Source organism: Notolepis coatsorum, assembly GCF_963971535.1.
Source record: "Notolepis coatsorum genome assembly, chromosome: 16".
Classification (NCBI taxonomy): Eukaryota; Metazoa; Chordata; class Actinopteri; order Aulopiformes; family Paralepididae; genus Notolepis; species Notolepis coatsorum.
Window position 1 is genome coordinate 43,688,327 of NC_140180.1, and position 19,657 is coordinate 43,707,983.

General features: G+C 43.6%; 1 protein-coding gene across 2 annotated transcripts in view; it reads left to right on the top strand.

The window, feature by feature from the left end:
* Nucleotides 1-19,657, top strand: part of pcdh19 (protocadherin 19) — an 88,055-nt gene that overhangs the window by 44,660 nt on the left and 23,738 nt on the right. For both annotated transcript variants that reach the window (XM_084331778.1, XM_084331779.1), the window contains exons 3-4: nucleotides 7,638-7,696; nucleotides 10,435-10,607. In XM_084331778.1, the coding sequence (XP_084187904.1) occupies nucleotides 7,638-7,696; nucleotides 10,435-10,607 (232 nt within the window). The remainder of the gene's footprint in view (nucleotides 1-7,637; nucleotides 7,697-10,434; nucleotides 10,608-19,657) is intronic.

The following is a 19,657-nucleotide window of genomic DNA, read 5'->3' on the forward strand; positions in this document are numbered from 1 at the left end:
ATGATCACGGAGCAATAGTGTTGTTAGGTGAAACAGATACATTTTCATTCGGCTAGTAGTAGCAAGGCTCTCAGTGCCTGCCACTAGCTGTGACTCTCAGCGCCCCCTGGTTAGCCCCCTGGTGCCCTGCACCTCTTGTGACGACATCATTTCGATTACACACGCACGTTATGAACCATTGATTAAAATATCCATGTGCGTGGTGATTGTGTAGGGCAGACAAAATGTTTGATAAAAACGCTAAAACTGGGTCAATTTCCTTCTTCATGAAAGTCACCGTTGGCCTAGTTCACATTGTTTATTGAACAAAAATACAACATGAAGGTTGGCCTTTAAGTTCGTTTTTGGGAATGGAAAACGGTCAAACAAATTAACACTTCATTGAATAAAGATTACAGTAGCATAAGCCATAATGTGCATAAAGCTGGCAGCCTCCTGGGTTCATGTCATTAAGACATAGCTTAACTTGAAACATGAACTGTTTCTGAACTGAACTGTTTGTAAAGGAATGTGAATCACTACCCACTTTCAAAAACACTCTCAAAGAACACCTACGGAGACTGAATCTCGAAACTGGCCCCTACAAATGTCCTAACCCAGTTGTACAGTAAATGACCAAGTATGGCTTTGTCAGTATTCCAATCTACAGTGTACAGTGTTCCCCCCCCCCTACCCAACCCCCCCCCCCCCTCCACCTCAAATGTACATTGAGCTGTACTGTACCTGTTAATAAACTTTTCAATCAATCAATCAATCAATCAATCAATCAAAACAGGAAAGAACAAGTTGAAATTCTGGGATTGTCCCTGAATCACGGAACAATCGGGAGGAGGCTGCCGTCTCTCTTTGCCTGTTCCAATATTAAGTTGCTGAAAAAGGCAGCAGGATTTGCTAGAAGGTATGCGCTTCAAACTGCATTACAACCCCTTGGTTATATCATTCCAACCATATTGAAATACCCCAGTGAATACACACTGTATGCAATATAATAGGCCTTCAATTAAAACATGGGATGCCACAGTGCCGTGCAGTTTGAGTTAAAAGGATCCGGCATCTACACTCTCATTGTTGTGGAAGCTTCCTAGTTGACTCCTCACAGGAAATGGTACACATACAGTAATAACCACTTGTTTGTTGATATTATCTTCCTCAAGAAAAACACTGATAGTATGGGAGGAGAGAGAGAGGGAGAGAGAGAGAGAGAGAGAGAGAGAGAGAGAGAGAGAGAGAGATAGAGAGAGAGAGAGAGAGAGAGAGAGAGACAGAGAGAGAGAGAGAGAGAGAGAGAGAGATAGAGAGAGAGGGAGAGAGAGAGAGAGAGAGAGAGAGAGAGAGAGAGAGAGAGAGAGAGAGAGAGAGAGAGGGAGAGAGAGAGACAGACAGACAGACAGACAGACAGACAGACAGACAGACAGACAGACAGACAGACAGACAGACAGACAGACAGACAGACAGACAGACAGACAGACAGACAGACAGACAGACAGACAGACAGACAGACCAATCTGCACCCTATCCTTACAAAGACAGCAAGAATTGTCTACGACGTGCTAACTATACCTAGCTAGCTTCCTCTTCAGTGCTCTCCTGCTATGTCATTTGGTCCATTGATCTGATTGATTGAAGTTAGCCAGTGATAGACAAATGGTTCATCCGATCACCTGCCAAGAATTGAAAGTGCCCGTGCCTTCTCCAAACAGTTTCCAAGGACGACCTCTTGTGTCGTGCTTCCACTGTTAAATTGGACTATAATTGTATTAGTTGAAGCGGCAAGCTCCACTAGATATAACACAGTTGTGTGACTCTATACTCTCCCTCCCCACTCCATGGCACCTGCAGAACTTGCCCGGTGCTTACGACCACCACCCGCTCCCCGATCCTCCTCTCCTTCCCGTCCCTCCTTTCCCATCCGTTGGGATCCCAGTGCCTCAGCACAATGATTCAGACTATGGAACCGAATGCAATCTCACAGTGGCAACTCGGCGGGGAGTGCCCCTGTGCCCCTGTGCCCCTGCTTATTGGAAAGGAGAGATGTGAGAAGGTGACAAGGGGAAGGTTGATGGGCTGCGGCTGGATCAGAAGTCTCTGTCAGGTCAAGTCTCACCCATCTACCCCCTTCCTTCTTCTCTCTTCTCGCCTCTCTCCTCCTCAATAGTCCTGACACCACCGATCCATCACTGGCGTGAGACAAGGAACTACCGCTCTCTCTCTCTCGCTCTCTCTCCAGTCCTACAGATGAAGCCGAGCAATAATTACGTGGATAGAGTGGCTCTGGCCGCCAAAATGGGGCCGCTCAGATCACAACAACACATTGTCCAACCCGATTAAGTAGCCATTTGTGGCGGCCCTCGCTGTAGTTAACCGGCCCTTATCCTCTAGCCTGAAACTCGACCTCGCAGGAAGAAATATTGACGTGTACTCCAATTTGAAGTTGGTCAGAGAGGCGAGGGAGAGAATGCTGCATTTCTTCACAGGAAGCTGGGTCTAATGCATCCGATTCTCCCTCAGAATAGGAACTCTGTAAGTGATTCATTCATGTTTTGCGATTTCTTTATCACCATTGACTATTCCATAATAGAGGAAATGTGCAGGGGGTTTGTCTGTTCTGGTTGCATTGATTATGTCACTGCTGCTCTGCAGACCGCACTGATGATGAACTACAGTCTGTTTGGAGTGCAGGCTAATCCTAACATTAAAAACATCAAACGTTTCTGTACAAATACCAAATAGTATGCCAACTCTTTTGGTGGGTTCCTGTTGTACATTTAAGAGGGCTTTCATGGTAAGGACCTTGAGGGACTCAAATGTGATGGGAAACGTCGTTCCAGTTCACCGTAGGCACACCACAGGCTCCCAGGCAGCGCCTAGCATCCAAACCAATTACAGGCTGACACCAGAGTGAGATTCTCTTGGAAATATGTCTGCTGTCTCCTTAATGAGGTTTTCCTCTTGTTACTATGGCCAGGCATGTTCATTAGTCCCACACTGGATGCACAGCAAGGTGGAGGGGCAGAGTAATGAGCTCACTAGGCCCAACGTCCAGTACAGGTGGCTCCACCAAAACAACTATATTTATATACATACACACACACACACACACACACACACACACACACACACACACACACACACACACACACACACACACACACACACACACACACACACACACACACACACACACACACTTACACTCATGTGCATACACACACGTACACACTTGTCCTTATTTACATATATAAGCGCAGGTGGCACGCACAACTAAAAGAACATTAGCCAATATAAAATTCTAAAATATCATATTAATAGTGACTTGATATATCAATATAGCATTTCATTATACATTACATTTACATATATTAATGAATCTTCCAGTGATTAGTATGTTTATTTTATTAACACCTTTCTCTGTAGTAGACTAATTGAGAGTACCCATTACTTTGATATGAATCGAGTCAAGCAGGACAGGAACAGTCAGCTCTCATCAACAGAGTGGTGTGCTCCAAATAAAGGGGCAATAATATAATCTTAATTATAATGACTTTTTACTAATTATCTCTTTGATAACAACGAGTTAAGGTTTAATTAGGGGTGGACAGTGAGAAAGGAGAGAGCACGACGCCAACCTTCAGTGCATCCAGATTGCGTTCCCAGTCTCGTGAATCTCAATCAGAGGCCCGCCCTTCCGATGCTGCTAATTACAATATTATCTACTGCCGACGGGTAATTAGGCACGGAGGTGAGACGGCAAACAATGCCTTATTTCCTGGTGATTGAAGGTGTTTTGGCACGTCCAGTGGACATTAGTATGGTTGGGGGGTACTGTATGTGATATAACAGGATAATTACCCCACCTACTTACATTGTTAGGTACGCATGAGGATTCCCTCTTGTGGAGGGAAGTGAGGACAGTACCTGCCGTAGAGCCTTAGGATAGTGTGGAACGGTTTGCTTTTATGCTGCCTTTGAAGCTCGTCATGGCGTGGATACATTACAAGAGGTGAAAAAACAAACATAACATGCATTTGGAAGCATAAACAACCTGTTCCGTTTTCCATAGACCACAGAGGGGTCACCAGGAACTATTTGCCAGAGGTAAACACCATACAGTCTGGCCGCCGTGATCCGCCTGCATTCCTTTTTTTTGTTTTTTTTTTAGCTCTCATTCAGGAGGGAAGCGTGAACACTGGGGTTAATGTTTAACATTCCCACCGCTCTCCCCCTGCCTCTCTCTCCAGAACCCTGTTTTTGAAATCATCATTCACAGGTTTAAAAGAAATTATAAAAAAAGTTCAACTCCATTATGGTCTAACAAGCAGAGCATGTTTAATCCGGATGTATTTTGGCTGCTGTGCGCGGCCCACAGCAGTGTTGCAACAACAAGATGTGTCGGAACACGTCGCTCATTTGATAATCAGCTGTGGGTGCCCCGCTGCCTGCATTAACCTTCCTTATCATGGTGGCGAGTTCTTTTCATCCAGGCTTTGATACTGATACTGTAGATTTCCCCCTCGGAAGTCAGCCATTGACTCTCATGTTTTATCTGGCTACAACATCAGACAGAGTGGAATTTAAAGTACAGTTGTTTTTTTATCCTGTAGAAAACACCTGCGTCTTATCGAACTTAGCGGGAAAAGGGTTGTATCCTGTCTTTTCTTTGGCTGGGCCATGGGAATGTCCTTAGAGAAGCTAAATGACACTTTCTCACTACCGTACCGTGCCATGCTGTGTCAGAATCCATGCTCCCCTTTTGTTCTGCTTTCTTCACTACCAACTGAGCCGTGTCGATTTTACAGTTGATTGGTCAATGGAAATTGTCACAAAAGCGTTGTCCCATGCTCTGTGTCAACACTTTACTACAACCTGAGTCCACCTCATATTGAAGTTGAAATGCTGATGCATCGAAAACATTTTCCCCAGTGAATCGCTTAGTTACATCAATATTTTGCTGTCAGAACAGTTTCACATTTTGTAGGATAAGTATTTAAATTGTTATCAACCAGGAAATGCTTTGAAACTCATATTAAGAAGTGTTCAATCTAGTGATCTATGCACGATTTGAATTTTTTTTCAGTGAATCTATTAGTCATGACAAGAAGTGAATGGAACAATGAATGGAAGCGGACATGACCGGTTAGCCTAGGCATTGACCAACTAACACCTCTCCCAAAGGCTAACCGGTCATGTCCGCTTCAATTCATTGTGCTAAGCTCGGCTAACGTGCAGCCAGATAGCTTTCTACTGAAGAGGAAACTGGTATCTATCTTCTTGTCTCTCTCTGGAGAAGACGATAAGGTAATTTCCCAAAATGTTGGCGTGTTCCTTTAACCACTGGGAGGTCTCCGGTTACAACCCAACAGTTAACCACTGGGAGGTCTCTGGTTACAACCCAACAGTTAACCACTGGGATGTCTCCAGTTACAAACCATTACGGCGCACCTGATAATTTACCACATCTGCAGCTGTGACTGGTCTCTTAATTGTCACAAGTATTTGTATTTAACTTTTGAAGCAAATTAAAAAATCTCCTGGTTCTTTATGGCCAGCCGTTCCGTTTCACCAAATGACAAACCTTGTAAATACTTCAGCTAAACACAACACTTCTAACTAAGAGATAAAAAAAAAATTATAATCATTTCACTTGAGCATTTTCCTGCCCCAGCTGGGCAAAAGCAAATATTAAATAATTGACTTGCAAACATAAGATTGTTCTGACAGCACAATATTGATGTTACTAACGTGTTCTAAATGCATCAACTACAATATGAGGCATATCCATGTTCTTATAAGCTGGTGCCAGAGAGCTGATTACCAGAGTCTCGGCAAAGAACGTCCGCTTTACTCCCCCCCCCAAACTCGACTCACAGTTCTGTTGTGTAATGGAGAAGCATACTGTACAGGCAGCGCGGCACAGTGGAGGACAGGTAGGCTTGCCGTCCTGTACCGTGCCGGTCAATGGAGACGCGCCTTTCTGATACACTCTGGCACCTCTTTGCCATCTTATCTAGTGTGTGTAGATGCTTGGCAGGCGCAGGGCCTGCCTGTCCAATGTACACTGATTCCACTGTCAGTGTCCCTCTCGCTCTTTTCTTGCTCTACAAATGTTGAAAAGAAAAAAAGAGAAGAAAAAGTGGCGAATGCAGCATGCCTTTGAACTGTGTCCTCTAATGTGGGTCAGAGATCCGGCATAATGCAGATTCTTGAAAGCCTTTTCATCTGCAATTGAGAAGTTAAGATTCCCCCGGTACATTCCTAATTTGATCTCCTTCTCTTGCATTTATTTATTTATTTAATATTTATACATTAATGTCTACTCCAAAAAATATATAAAAAACGATGGTGGAAGTAAGGAGTTTGGGGGAGGGGAGTCAAGTCAAGAGTTTTATTTGTCACGGCATACGAGTATACAATGAAATGCGGGTGGTCTTGCCCGCAACGATGTGCATAATACAATAGTAAATCCAGTCTCCCCCTCTCCCCCCGCGTGACGCTCTGTCCTCCGTAATGACTCCATTTTAAAGGCTGTGGTCTGACTGGCTACGGAGAGGAGCGTTTACAGGGAGGGAGGGAGGCAGGGAGGGCTGGGAAAAGGGAGATGGAGAGGAGAGGGTGTGCTCATTGCAGCACTCTCCTCTGCGCTCAACTCCCAGTAAGCGTCACTGTGTGTGTGTGTGTGTGTGTGTTAAGGCTGTCCCCGAAGCCTGTTTTTGGGATTCGAACTTCGTCAGGGTTTTTCGAACGTATGTTCGAACCTTCGTTTTTAATTAAAAAAATATATATTAATTTCATTTTTTTTTTTTTATAATTCTTTTTTTTATCCTCAAACTAAATCCTCAATTTGAATAAAGTGATTAATCGGATTAAATTAGTATATATTTTTTATTAAATCAACTTTCCAGCCCCAGACCTAGCCCAGGGGGAATCCCCAGCCCAACTAAATACATTTTTCTTTAATGAATATAACTCATCAGTTTTTTTTAATACTATTAGTGTAGCCTAATCTGTATCTGCAACTGTGAAGAAAAACCCCATTGGTTTAAACAGAATGAATAGAAAAAAATATTAAAAGAAAATAAAAATTTAATAAATTTATTAAAAATAAAAAATTTGAATGTTGATTTAGAATTTGAATGCCAACGTAACGGACAAAGGTTCGAACGTTCGAACGTTTGGGCTCAGCCCTAGTGTGTGTGTGTGTGTGTGTGTGTGTGTGTGTGTGTGTGTGTGTGTGTGTGTGTGTGTGTGTGTGTGTGTGTGTGTGTGTGTGTGTGTGTGGGGGTGTGTGTGTGTGTGTGTGTGTGTGTGTGTGTGTGTGTGTGTGTGTGTGTGTGTGTGTGTGTGTGTGTGTGTGTGCGCGCGCGCGTGTGTGTGTGTGTGTGTGTGTGTGTGTGTGTGTGTGTGTGTGTGTGTGTGTGTGTGTGTGTGTGTGTGTGTGTGTGTTTGAAAGAGAAAAAGCTACAGCCCCTTGAAAGCCCAGCCTGCATAACCGGGGCTTTTGTGTATATTAACATTTTCCATTGAAAGCCAGTGACTAGTAACATTATTATTTCATTTTGGTTACTTCCATAATTAAATGCATCTCTCTGTGCTCACCAAACCCACCCCACCCCCCACCCCACCCATTCTCTGTGTTACAGACGGAGAATTATACCATTGACTCCAGCTACGTGAACAGCAGAGCACACCTCATTAAAAGGTATGTCTTGGTTAGGAACTGTGTGTAAACATGAGTCATTGTTATCTGTCATAGGAGGGGGGGGAAATCTAATTAAAAATAAATTAGATTTCCACAAATCAGATTAATTCCATAATTTTCCCATAAAAGTCCCATCCCTCTTGTCAAATGAACTATATTAAATAGTCATACTAAATCATGAGCTGTTTAAATTACTTAGATATAGTTATAAGTAAGAGTAGATTATATCAAAGTATTATTTTTTTTCTCAACATTAGAATGTTTTCAAGGCATTCCACAGCCATATCTCCTTTCTCCAAGAGGGCAGCAAAATGAATAGGCAATAATGAAGTTAATTTGGTGGTCTTTTTCGAGCGGAGAACAAAGCTTCTCATTGTGGAGACGAGGAGGATTTCAAGGTGCACCTGAAGCAGGATATTAGATATGTTTGTTAGAGTGTGTGTGTGGGGGTGAGGGGTGGGGGGGTGGGGGGGTGCGGTAGGTCATATAATAGGCTAATGCCTTCCAGGGCTCAGCTTCAATACCCTAATAACCCCCTTCTACCTTCAGCTGTGGAACATTCCCCGGCCAGCCATTGTTTGAGGCCCATCCCAGCCTTTTGAAAAGCCACTATGGCAATTTCCCTCCAAAAAGATTTACTCTGTTAATGTAAACAAAGATTCAAGTGTGGGCTTCAGCAGCACACTACAAAGAAATGCCCTCCGGAGCCGGCGAGCCTGGGGTCTGGGACAGGTGCAATTACAGTGATAACATCAGAGAGGCAGCATTACCTGCAGTCCTCCTCTCTCCCAGGCCGGCCCAGAGCTTGGTCTGGAGGGGGGGGGAATGCGGCTACCTTACCTTGCATTGTCCTTTGTTTCCTTCTCTACCTCACTTTTCTCAGTTCCTTTTATACATTTTCTCATTTTCGTCTCTTCAACTTCACTTCCGTTTCCCTCTCCTCCTCACCTCTCATTTCTTCTCCTCTCTTCCGCTCTCTCTCTTTCTCCTACGCTTTCCCATCCTCTGATCTAACAAGGCCGTTACTCACGTTACATACATTAGCCTGCCCTTCCCCCTTCTTTTGTTGTGGATTTGAATAAATATTGATAGAATCCCTCCTAGGTTACCACCTGTTCCAATTGCGTATCCGAGCGAGAGAGTATACTGTACATTAGAGAGAAGGAGAGAAACGACGTTACCTGCTAGAGCTTGTTCCGTTCTGCACACTCAAAGAACAGCCTACACATTACAGAGTGAAAGAGAGAGAGATAATTTACCTCTTCTATTTGCGATGGATTTAAATAGATCCTGCAATTATCATATCATATATTCGTCTAACCGTGTAAAACCGTGTAAATCTCACTGCTACTTTTTTGTTCCCTTGTCTACCTCCGTTTGCCGTCGTGAAGCTGTGTGTGAATTCAAATAAATATTGATGAGATTCCTTATGAGCCTTTCAAAGCACTCGTCCTAGTTCAGCCCACTGCTTGTTGCGAGTCGGCATCTGGGTGAGAGAGTATACGAGAGTATTAGAGAGAAAGAGACGTGCGATTCAACTATGCGATTCCCTCTTCGTACACGCTTATAAAACCGAAAAAGAATCGTAAAACGCGCCTATCCATCTCACCGCTTCTCCTCGTCCTCTGTCTATCTCTGATGTCATGATGCTGAAGTGTGAACGGTGTGTTGGAGAGCGAGGAGTGTCGTTCCCTCTTTATTGACATAATTAGCAAACAGGGATTTTGCAGGGTAACGCGACGAGTGGTGTAGCGAGTCCACAGGGAGTACTAAAGTAAAGTAAGGCATTACTTTTTAAAGTAAAAAACGCTGATGTTCACACGATTGCGCTTATTTAGTGTCGTTTGTGAAAAGCGGAATGTGTTCAAGTGTGGTAGAAAGCAAATGAGGGGATGTCACACTCTTACCGTGCAGCTGTTGATTGTCTTAACCCCCCCCCCCCATCATTATTGACTGAGCACCAAACGAGACAGATGCTCAGTCTGTATGCTCCCAGCATTTCCTCCATCCATCTTTCAATCTCCGTCCAATCAATTCCTGATTCCTGCCGTATTTCTTTGATTGTAGTGAGTGAGTGCCTCCCGTTTGTTCCCACTGATGTCTTTAAGCAGCTGCTGTGCTACTTCTGAATCAAATCAAATAAAAATACCCAATTATTCCATAAAAAGACCCCCCGATACTTGGGAACTCTTTGTCCCCAGGTGGTTTCATTGTTACTGTAGAGAGGAAAGAGCGGAATTAGCACTTAAGTTCGACATTGATTGACGAACAATATCACTTATCCTTAGCTGAGTTGTACCCTTCCTGCTGACTTATTGTACAGAACTTGTAAGTTGCTTTGGATAAAAGCGTCAGCTAAATGACTAAACGTAAAAGTAAATTAGCATTAGTGCAGAAATAATCAAATGAATGGTAGAATTGTAAGAGGGTGTTAAAATCGAGGTAAAATCAAGAGGAAAATAAAGTCACATTTGCTTTGCTTCAGACGTTGGTATCGAGGGGGAAATTCTCCCGATACCGATGCTACGATATTTTAGCCTGACATCGGCCCAATATACAATACCGGCATCAGTGCATCCCTGTAAACAATGTCCAGGAGGGGAGAGTGGAGGGACAATGACAGAACGCTCATCACACACGGCCAGAGTGATGGGACCAGGGAGAAACACGTGAGGGAAGGTGATGTGACAGTTAATCAACACCCTGTCTCTCTCTCCTCCCCCCTGGCCTCCATACAGCACGTCAACATTCAAGGACCTGGAGGGGAACAGTCTGAAGGACAGCGGCCACGAGGAGAGCGACCAGACCGACAGCGAACACGACGTCCAGAGAGGCCACTATGTGGACACGGCTGTCAACGACGTGCTGAATATGACGGTCCCGCCCAATGTCTGCCAGCTGCCCGATCAAGGTGAGAGACTACATTTGTGTCTGTGTCTGTGTGTGTGTCTGTGTGTGTGTGTGTACATGTGCATGGTTGTGTTGATAGAACTGGAATATCCTTAGAAGTGTTTCAAGATAAGACCAAAGACGTGTGTGTGTCTGTGTGTGTGTACATGTTCATGTGTATAAGCACACACGTGCATGTGTGTGTGTGTGTGTGTACATGTTAATAATGTGTATAAGCACACGTGTGTGTGTGTCTGTGTGTGTGTACATGTTTATGTGTATAAGCACACGTGTGTGTCTCTGTGTGTGTGTGTGTGTGTGTGTTTCTGTCACCAGAGCATCCTTTAGGGTCACATTATCCCCACCACCAGATAAGGCCTCAGAAGGGGCCTACGACTGTGAAGACACCTGAGTGTCTCTTTGATGCTTGGCTAAGGCAGCTACTGTTGAGGGATCTCACCTTGGCTGGGCCTGGCCTTTGATACAGCGCTTGGGCAACATTATTGACTGATAGTAGTCATGTCTGCTCTTAAGGCGCGGCTGACTTCAGACGTGGTTGAGTGGCGGCAATTAGGCTGACAAAGGTAGAAGGTGGAAATCTGCATATCGCCGCGCAGCCCTCATCCATTATTCAGCGGGATCATTTAGCAGGGAATTAATGTTGACGTTTCATTTCTGACTCACCGTTTAACAAGACATCGACTTGGCTGACAGGAGGGTCATGTTCATTCTTAACTACTGCCAGTCACTGGTCCGCACAGTAGGACAAAGGAGAGGGTAGGTCAGTGAGAGATAGAGAGGGAGGGAGGGAGGGAGGGAGGGAGGGAGGGAGGGAGGGAGGGAGGGAGGGAGGGAGGGAGGGAGGGATGGAGAGGGAGATGGGGGAGAGAGAGGGAAGGAGAGAGAGAGAGAGATAAGGAGAGAGAAGGAGAGAGCGAGAGAGAGAGAGAGAGAGAGAGAGAGAGAGGGGGGGAGACGGGGGAGAGAGATAGAGGGGGGGTTCACTATGCAAGAACTATGCAATAAGACACGGTGTGTGTGTCAGGGCTTAGGAAGTTGGAACTATCACCTAAGTATGACGGCACCCATGATTGACTGTGACTGTGAATTCATCGCCAAATGATCGGAATAAATTCCATGCCCAGTTCAATGTCGGGAACTCTGACACACCGGTCTTTCATCTCCCATGACTCTACTAACCAGACTGTGTGAGACTGTGGTGAGAAGAAGATTTTGCCAAGACAAACACAGTGCAGAAAGCGTTTGTCTTGGCACATGGTATTCCATGCAGCGCAGTCAAGTGTCCAGAACAGCTTGCACCTGTTTTCTGAGGAAATAATATTAGATTTTTACAAAGCTATTTACTTTATTATATCAGACAACTCCACGTCCTATTCTGTGTTGACTGACTAATACTCAGTTACTTACGTTATCATATCAGATCTGTTCTACTAAGCTGTAACACCTTTTTTTGTCCATGTTGCATATGGGCCTACTGTATTGATTTAGTTTGTTGTTTTGCTCCTGCATTCTCCCTCATCTTTTAATACTTAAGCTGAGGATATTTTTTATTCCAATGTATGTATTTTATACATACACATTGCAAAATAAGCTTGAATAAAGAGGGGGTGAGAGAGAGAGAGAGAGAGAGAGAGAGAGAGAGAGAGAGAGAGAGAGAGAGAGGAGAGAGAGAGATGGAGAGAGAGTATCCATCTCAAAGGAAATGCACACACAGGTGCACAGGCTCAGAAGAGTGCAAGAATCAGTGTGTGTGCAAACGATTCAAGATTCAGTTTATTTATCACATACATACCAGGGCATACAGTGAAATGCGATTGGCCATGCCCGCTATGATTGTGCAAGAATACAATAGTAATAATTTTAATAATAATAATACAAAATAATAATACAAAAGAGAGAGAGGGTGTGTGTGTGATAAAACTACAGACATTCACACACCAATCACATAAAAAATGTAAATAATGTATCTTACCCTATTTTAAATATATATATATATACTGCATATAAATAAATTATCACAATGTAACCTGATACGGAGTCTTTAGTAATATATCAAAGCAATGAATATTTCCATGCTATGAATTCCTATAAAATGGAAGGAATCTCTGTATGTCTGTCCTTCGATTTTCTTGAGAACCGCTCATCCGATCGACTTCACACTTGGCGGGTGTGTTGCTGAGCATGCAAGAAAGTGCAGCGCTGAGTGTGAAGTTGATTGGATGAGCGCTTCTGGAGACAGCTGCAAGCAGCAGTACCGGGGGCCAGGCAATGGGCCCGCTCTGCACTAGTTTTATGAACTTGACCTTGATTATATGTATACAGGAGAAGACTAAATTCTGCCAGGATCTCTTTTTAGTCCCTTAACTTCCACACGGTTCCAATGAGAGTGAGAGATGAGTAAATTATCTGTAAATGTGAAAGGAAATAAGTGAACCTTTGCACTGGCAAACCAGGCATTTTCCTGGTGGGCTGACGCACCAAGGGCCTGATATAATTGAATTAATATTTTTTTTTACTTTAAATAAATAATAATTTGGCCAACAACCGGCCCCATAAAGCAGGGACAGTAGCCCATTGTTTAATTTTCTATTCTGGCTGTAGGCTGGCCCAATCACATCTCTTACTAGGCCCCAGCCCTCCCCCTCTGTCCTCTCTGTCTCCCGTGGCAGATGCTGTGGATGGATGACGGCATCAAATGGATAAACAAAAGCGTAACGGTGGTGCAGAGAAATAGCGGGCCAAAACATTTTAAAAAGCTAGCGGCGGATGTCACCAAACGTGCAAAAGCAACAGACATGTCTGCAGCAAAGGCTGTGGTCGTGTCAGTACCAGACGCTGTGCAGCAACAGGTGGAACTTGAAGGAGGAAAGGAGCAGAGGAGCAGTCATGTAACAGAGGAGGATACTAACAGAGGAGGAGTGAGAGTGAGCATGACTATTCTAACAGAGGAGGAGTGAGAGTGAGCATGACTATTCTAACAGAGGAGGAGTGAGAGTGAGCATGGCTATTCTAACAGAGGAGGAGTGAGAGTGAGCATGACTATTCTAACAGAGGAGGAGTGAGAGTGAGCATGACTATTCTAACAGAGGAGGAGTGAGAGTGAGCATGACTATTCTAACAGAGGAGGAGTGAGAGTGAGCATGACTATTCTAACAGAGGAGTGAGAGTGAGCATGACTATTCTAACAGAGGAGGAGTGAGAGTGAGCATGACTATTCTAACAGAGGAGGAGTGAGAGTGAGCATGACTATTCTAACAGAGGAGGAGTGAGAGTGAGCATGACTATTCTAACAGAGGAGGAGTGAGAGTGAGCATGACTATTCTAACAGAGGAGGAGTGAGAGTGAACATGACTATTCTAACAGAGGAGGAGTGAGAGTGAACATGACTATTCTAACAGAGGAGGAGTGAGAGTGAGCATGACTATTCTAACAGAGGAGGGAACATTAACTGGCTAACATCGTTTTGTCAGCATCTCATTGGCTCAGCCTACGTTGCTGTGAGTGACCTAGGTCCATATCATATCATGATAGCTAATATTATTACAATTATTAGGCTAAGGGTTCCATTGATAAAGATGCACAAAAAGGCTGTATGATATACAAAACCTGTAGCTCTACTGTGCTAAAATGTATACCTGTGTATGTATCAGTCTACAGGAAGAAAGGGCCAGGCCCAGGTATGTTGTAACTATTAGGATATGGATGACTGTGTTACTATGTGTGGGTAGCTCTCCACCTACAGGCGCTTCAGATTGTTGGGTGCTGCTGTCCGTAGAGCACCTTCACCTGGTAGTCTCATTAACTGTAGGTCAAACTCCCCAAACAAATAAGTACGCCATTTATTTAATTGCCCTGTCACATACAAATATCTACCTACTACTCCTCTCTGAACATTCATATAAAACAAAAAGGGGATATATTAACTGTGTAAACCTTGTGCAATATTCATCATCAATATTTGGATACTTGAAATCTGTATTAACTGAATAGTTAGTATCAAAATAAACAAGATGGAACATATCTATGCATTCACTAGATAAACAACTATTTGGTCATTACCAGTACACCTTTTTGCACATCTTTGTCAGGGAATTCCAACAATTCTGGACCTCAACACCAATTAATTGTAATCATATCTTTATTTCCGTATGTCTAGTCAAGCCAGGTTGTTGAGTTAGCAGTGGATGAGAGAGACAGTATGGAGATTGTGTCCACGGTCACCTCTGATCACCAGGGAGTGAGTCAAGAGTGAGTGAGTCACGTGTGAATGAGTCAAGAGTGAGTGAGTACACTGGTCCACCTATCCACGGCACTTACTACTTAGCTTTGTAGTGGTTTGGGGAAATAGTACAGGAGGTGCTGGTGGGTGGTGTCCGACTGATTGTGGTGGGCTGGTGTGGGCCAGTCCAGCCCTGCACTGAAGAACCGTATAATTTTGAAGAAATAATTTCATACATGGGACAGCCCATGCATTTGCAGTTGTAAAGTCAACCTAAATCACTTGGAGTGTCAATGTTATATCCAAGGTGTGATGGCGAGGAATTCCATACCTCTGTTTTTGACGTCCCTACCTCTGGTCATAAATTGTTATCCCCCATTCTGTTAGTCTATAATCTACTATAATCATTCATTCTTGCATTGAATTAAATACATGGATTTCTCTAAACTGTCAGCAGCTTACACACAGCGTCTCCCTGCTTGCTAGTGCCTCCTTTCTTTGAGTAACTACAGCCCAGCACTTTCAGTTTCACTGGCCTCTGCAGCTGAAGATGCGCACTGACTCGGTACACAAAGAGAACTTGATGCAGAGTAGGTATGTGAAATTATTTAAAATATTGAAGAGTTTGCATACATATTGAATTATTCACCTGCAAGAGTTTGTAGGATTATCAATTCTAGATTCAACTCTCTTGGACTTGGAGACTAAGTGCATGTACGGAACACACACAAAACATATCTATTCTATTGCAGCTTTTACTTGTCTTGCGCACGGTTTTGATTTAAAAGTAGGTATGCTGAATTAGCAATAATTCAGTTGGAAGATTGGATGCAACTGAATAATACTGGCCTGAGTTGAGTGAAAGCCGTGTGAAAGTAAATAAAAACACAAGGTACAACTAAAGGCTATATACTGGGTCCTCAATGGCCCAAGAAAGCAGGGTTAGGCTATTGACTAAAAACACGATGCAGGTGCAGATATTGCTCTGTGCATTTGCTTGAAAAGTCAACACAATTTGTATTGCCACGCACTCGCGCAGTGAGAAGGAGATCACAAATGTACATTATTCAAAGTAAGCTCACACACAAAATCCAAACTCAATGACCGAAAAAAGGAATAGGCTGAAGCACATGCTTATTTTTGCCTATCCTTTACAATTCTTAAAAACTAAATATACTTTAATATAAGAAAGAAAAACTTAAAATAAGCTGCAAGATATAAAAAAAGAAATTAAGAAAAAAACAAAACAAATGTTTGATGTTTTACTCAAAACTGCACTCCTGAATTATTTTATCCTTTAGGGCCTTTTTAAATCTCCCCTGAGAAGTACACAACTTCAACCCGTCACTAAGGCTATTCCACAATTGAACTCCCAAAAACAATTGAAACACATCTAGCTTTTACATTAGTTCTTACCTTTTTACATGTTTTAAGAATACACAACCCTCTTAAATTATACTTAAAAGAGACATTGAATACAAACTGGTAGGTTCTTACTCTTAGCACGAAAAATGATCTCCAAGGTTTTTATGTACACCATAACTACAAATTTTAATGTGCAGGACTTTATGAATAATGGATTTGTCGATTCAAGGTAACTAGCTTTGTTTATTATTCTGATAGCTCTTTTCTGTAGTTTAATAATAGTTTAAACTACAGCTCCACTGTCTGTTCGTCTGTGTCCGTTTTTTTAAAGGTGAAACTTAAGCTACTCTTTACTGCGACACTGCTGCACAAACCTAACTCTGCTGTACGCGCAGACCGGTGCAGACACTTTTTTTAAATTTTAAAAGTTTTAAAAGTTTAAAATGTTGTCTGACTAAGTATTGATAACACGCTTAGTATTTTACAAATTAGAGTTTTTTGTTTGATGAACGTTGGCACTGATATGTTAAAAGGAACTAAATGGGTTTTATTTCTATTTAAAAAAGATAATAATAATAAAGTGGGGGACGATGGGCAATTCATACTCGGTTGGATGCGTGAACACACCGAGCAACACCGGTATCACAGACTACCGCGGCAGGCCTAGTGGAGTCAAGCCCGGAGGCTCCCTCCGTCAGCTCTGTCACACAGTCATGAACAGTGATCAGTGAGTTCACTGACTAATGGTCGCCGGCTGCAATTATTTCACAACCCGCGCAAAAAAAAAAGAATTTAATTTGCCTCTAAAAAATGCATACTGACAGGTCTCCTCGTTCTGGGATCTCATTATTGGAGACGATTAGAAGAGATTTACATGAAGGATATTACAAGTGGAGAGAGCACTTCACAGGCAGTTCATTTTTCAGCTGTGCCAGGCGACCGTATCTGTTTCAGCTAAATGGATGCGTGCCTGCTGAGTGTGTAATGTAAATACACATGGCTGGAAAATAGAACAAGAGGCTATATTTCACAGTGCCACTCTTTCGGCCGGCCGAAGTAGATAGATAAGGGCCAAAAAGGATCTGTTTAGAATTACAATCGGATCCACGGTTATTATTGTGGTCCCCCCCCCTCCAGAGGTAGTTAGGGGCTGTGTGATGGGTTATTATTGCAGGCTCCTCCAGAGGTACTTATGGCCACATGATGGGCCATTTTTCCTCCCAAAGAAAGAGGCCGTGTTGCACAAAATGGCTTAATTTTGAGTCTTTCCCACTCATTGTCTTGAATGTGACACTGGCGGCGGTGTGGGTTTGGGAGTAATGAGAGCTGTTCATAATTATGAAATGAATTGAGCAAAGATCCTTACACATGCAGAAATGTAATGACATAGCAAATGGAATTGTCCTTCCATTACCATCCCGACGGTCTTAATTACGTAGTTAAAGTGTATGATGGGCTGGCAAAGCCGGTCAGATTTGACACGACGCACAATTGGATCTCCCTGTTCCGTTGCGATGAGGTCCTCGCATCATCAGTTTTTTCTTCCCCCCCCCCCCCCCCCCCTCCTCCTCCCCAAGAGGATGGCGGCTTCCTCGTCTCCCCGTGTTTAACTGACTTCAGTACAAAAGACTCAACTAGAACAACTGCAGTTTGTATAATGTGACGAGCGTTGTGTGAGTGGATCTGGATTCACTTTGAGCTCATCTGTCTCAGTTGACATCAACGGACACCAGCCCCACGGTTTCCTATTGAGGAGGGAGAGTGAAGGGAATCGAGGGAAAACAAAATGGCACATTCACAAGAAACACCCCGCTGTCACAATGTCTGCTGGGAATAACTCTGGTGTGTGCGGGTTTTTGCCTCGCCTGGCAGCCCAAAGCAGAAAACAAGTTGAGAGACGGCAATTGCCAAAGGACAACAGCACGAGCGGAGGATACAAAAGCTTCACTTTTGTGTCTTTTTTTAGTGTTCTGCTTTCTTGTGCTTTGATAACTGGGGGGAACAAAGAGGCAGGGGAATGCAGTGAGGATGGGGTTAAACTCCTGGGCTTTAACAGTGCAAATGTTTACCGTTCTCGGGTACCATCTAAAGGTGTTGCTTGTATAGAGGGATGTACCATTAACTCTAAACAAAGACTTGCCAACCTCCCCTCCCAACACTGCCATCTCCTGAGTGTGGGAATGCACGTGTGCAAACGGAGAGACTCGCTGCTTTCCAATGTGGCTGCAGGTTCAGATCACAATGAACATTTCCTCTCTTCTGCTTCCTCTCAGGCCTTTGATACTATTACTGGCTTTTGTCCATTTCCTCCCCTGTTATTCTTTCTTCAGAGATTAATTCCAGGACCGCAGTTCATTCCGTCTGTACTGTCAGCCACCTAGGGAACTTCCAGATTGTGCTTCTGAGGAGACATTTGATTGACTTAAATCGGGGTGAATGGTGGCTCATTGAAACCCTGCCACGTATTTAAAGAAAAAGCCTGTGCTCGCTCTCTCTCTCTCTCTCTCTCTCTCTCTCTCTCTCTCGCTCTCTCTCTCTCTCTCTCTCTCTCTCTCTCTCTCTCTCTCTCTCTCTCTCTCTCTCTCTCTCTCTCTCTCTCTCTCTCTCTCTCACCTATCTACTCTCTCTCTTCTCTCTCTCCTCTCTCTCTCTCTTCTCTCTTCTCTCTCTCTCTCTCTCTCTCTCCTCTCTCTCTCTATTCTCTCTATCTATCTTTCTCTGAAAACCTGACCTGACATCTCCTCAACAATGGATTAGATCAAGGAGTATCTGAAGAACAATTATATTAATCTCTTAAAATCGTATAAAGGAACGAGCTATCTTTAACTTGTAATGGCTCCCCCTGTATCAGCCAATACAGTGAATAATATGGATGATATCACTGCGATTATAAACTAAGAAGGAGAGGCTTAATAAAATGTATTCTTTATCTTTATAGGCATATCAGTGAAGTTGGGGGTGGGTTGGGTCAGTTGGTTGAAATGTACGACATGCTAGCTTTAGTTCTTGAGAGCCATTAGTGTCAGAGAGAGAGAGCTGCCACAGAGGGGTCTGGTGACAAAGAGAGCTAAATCTGCCCCCCCCCCCCCCCCCCCCCCTGCCTTTGATTGTCGTAGCACGCACTTAATTCTCACAGATATGGGTGAGCCACAGTTTTAAGGCTTAAGATCCATGTATTGTTAAATCACTGAAGTTATCTGTGCAGAGAGAGAGTGATAGTATATCTTGATGTAATTTCTAAGTGTCCATTTGCGGGTTTTAGTCGTTTGTGGTCTTAGTTTTGGGGGATTAGGCCTACTGTGTGTGTGTAGGGAAGGGGGGGGGGTAAAAGTGTTTGAAAAGAAAAGCTCTCCCTCTCAGCTTATTAGACTCCGAGGGACCCGCAACTGCTCAATTAGCCCAGCCCAGAGAACTATCCCCGCCTCATTCCTGACATATTCACATCACTTCCTCCAGCCTGGAGGATA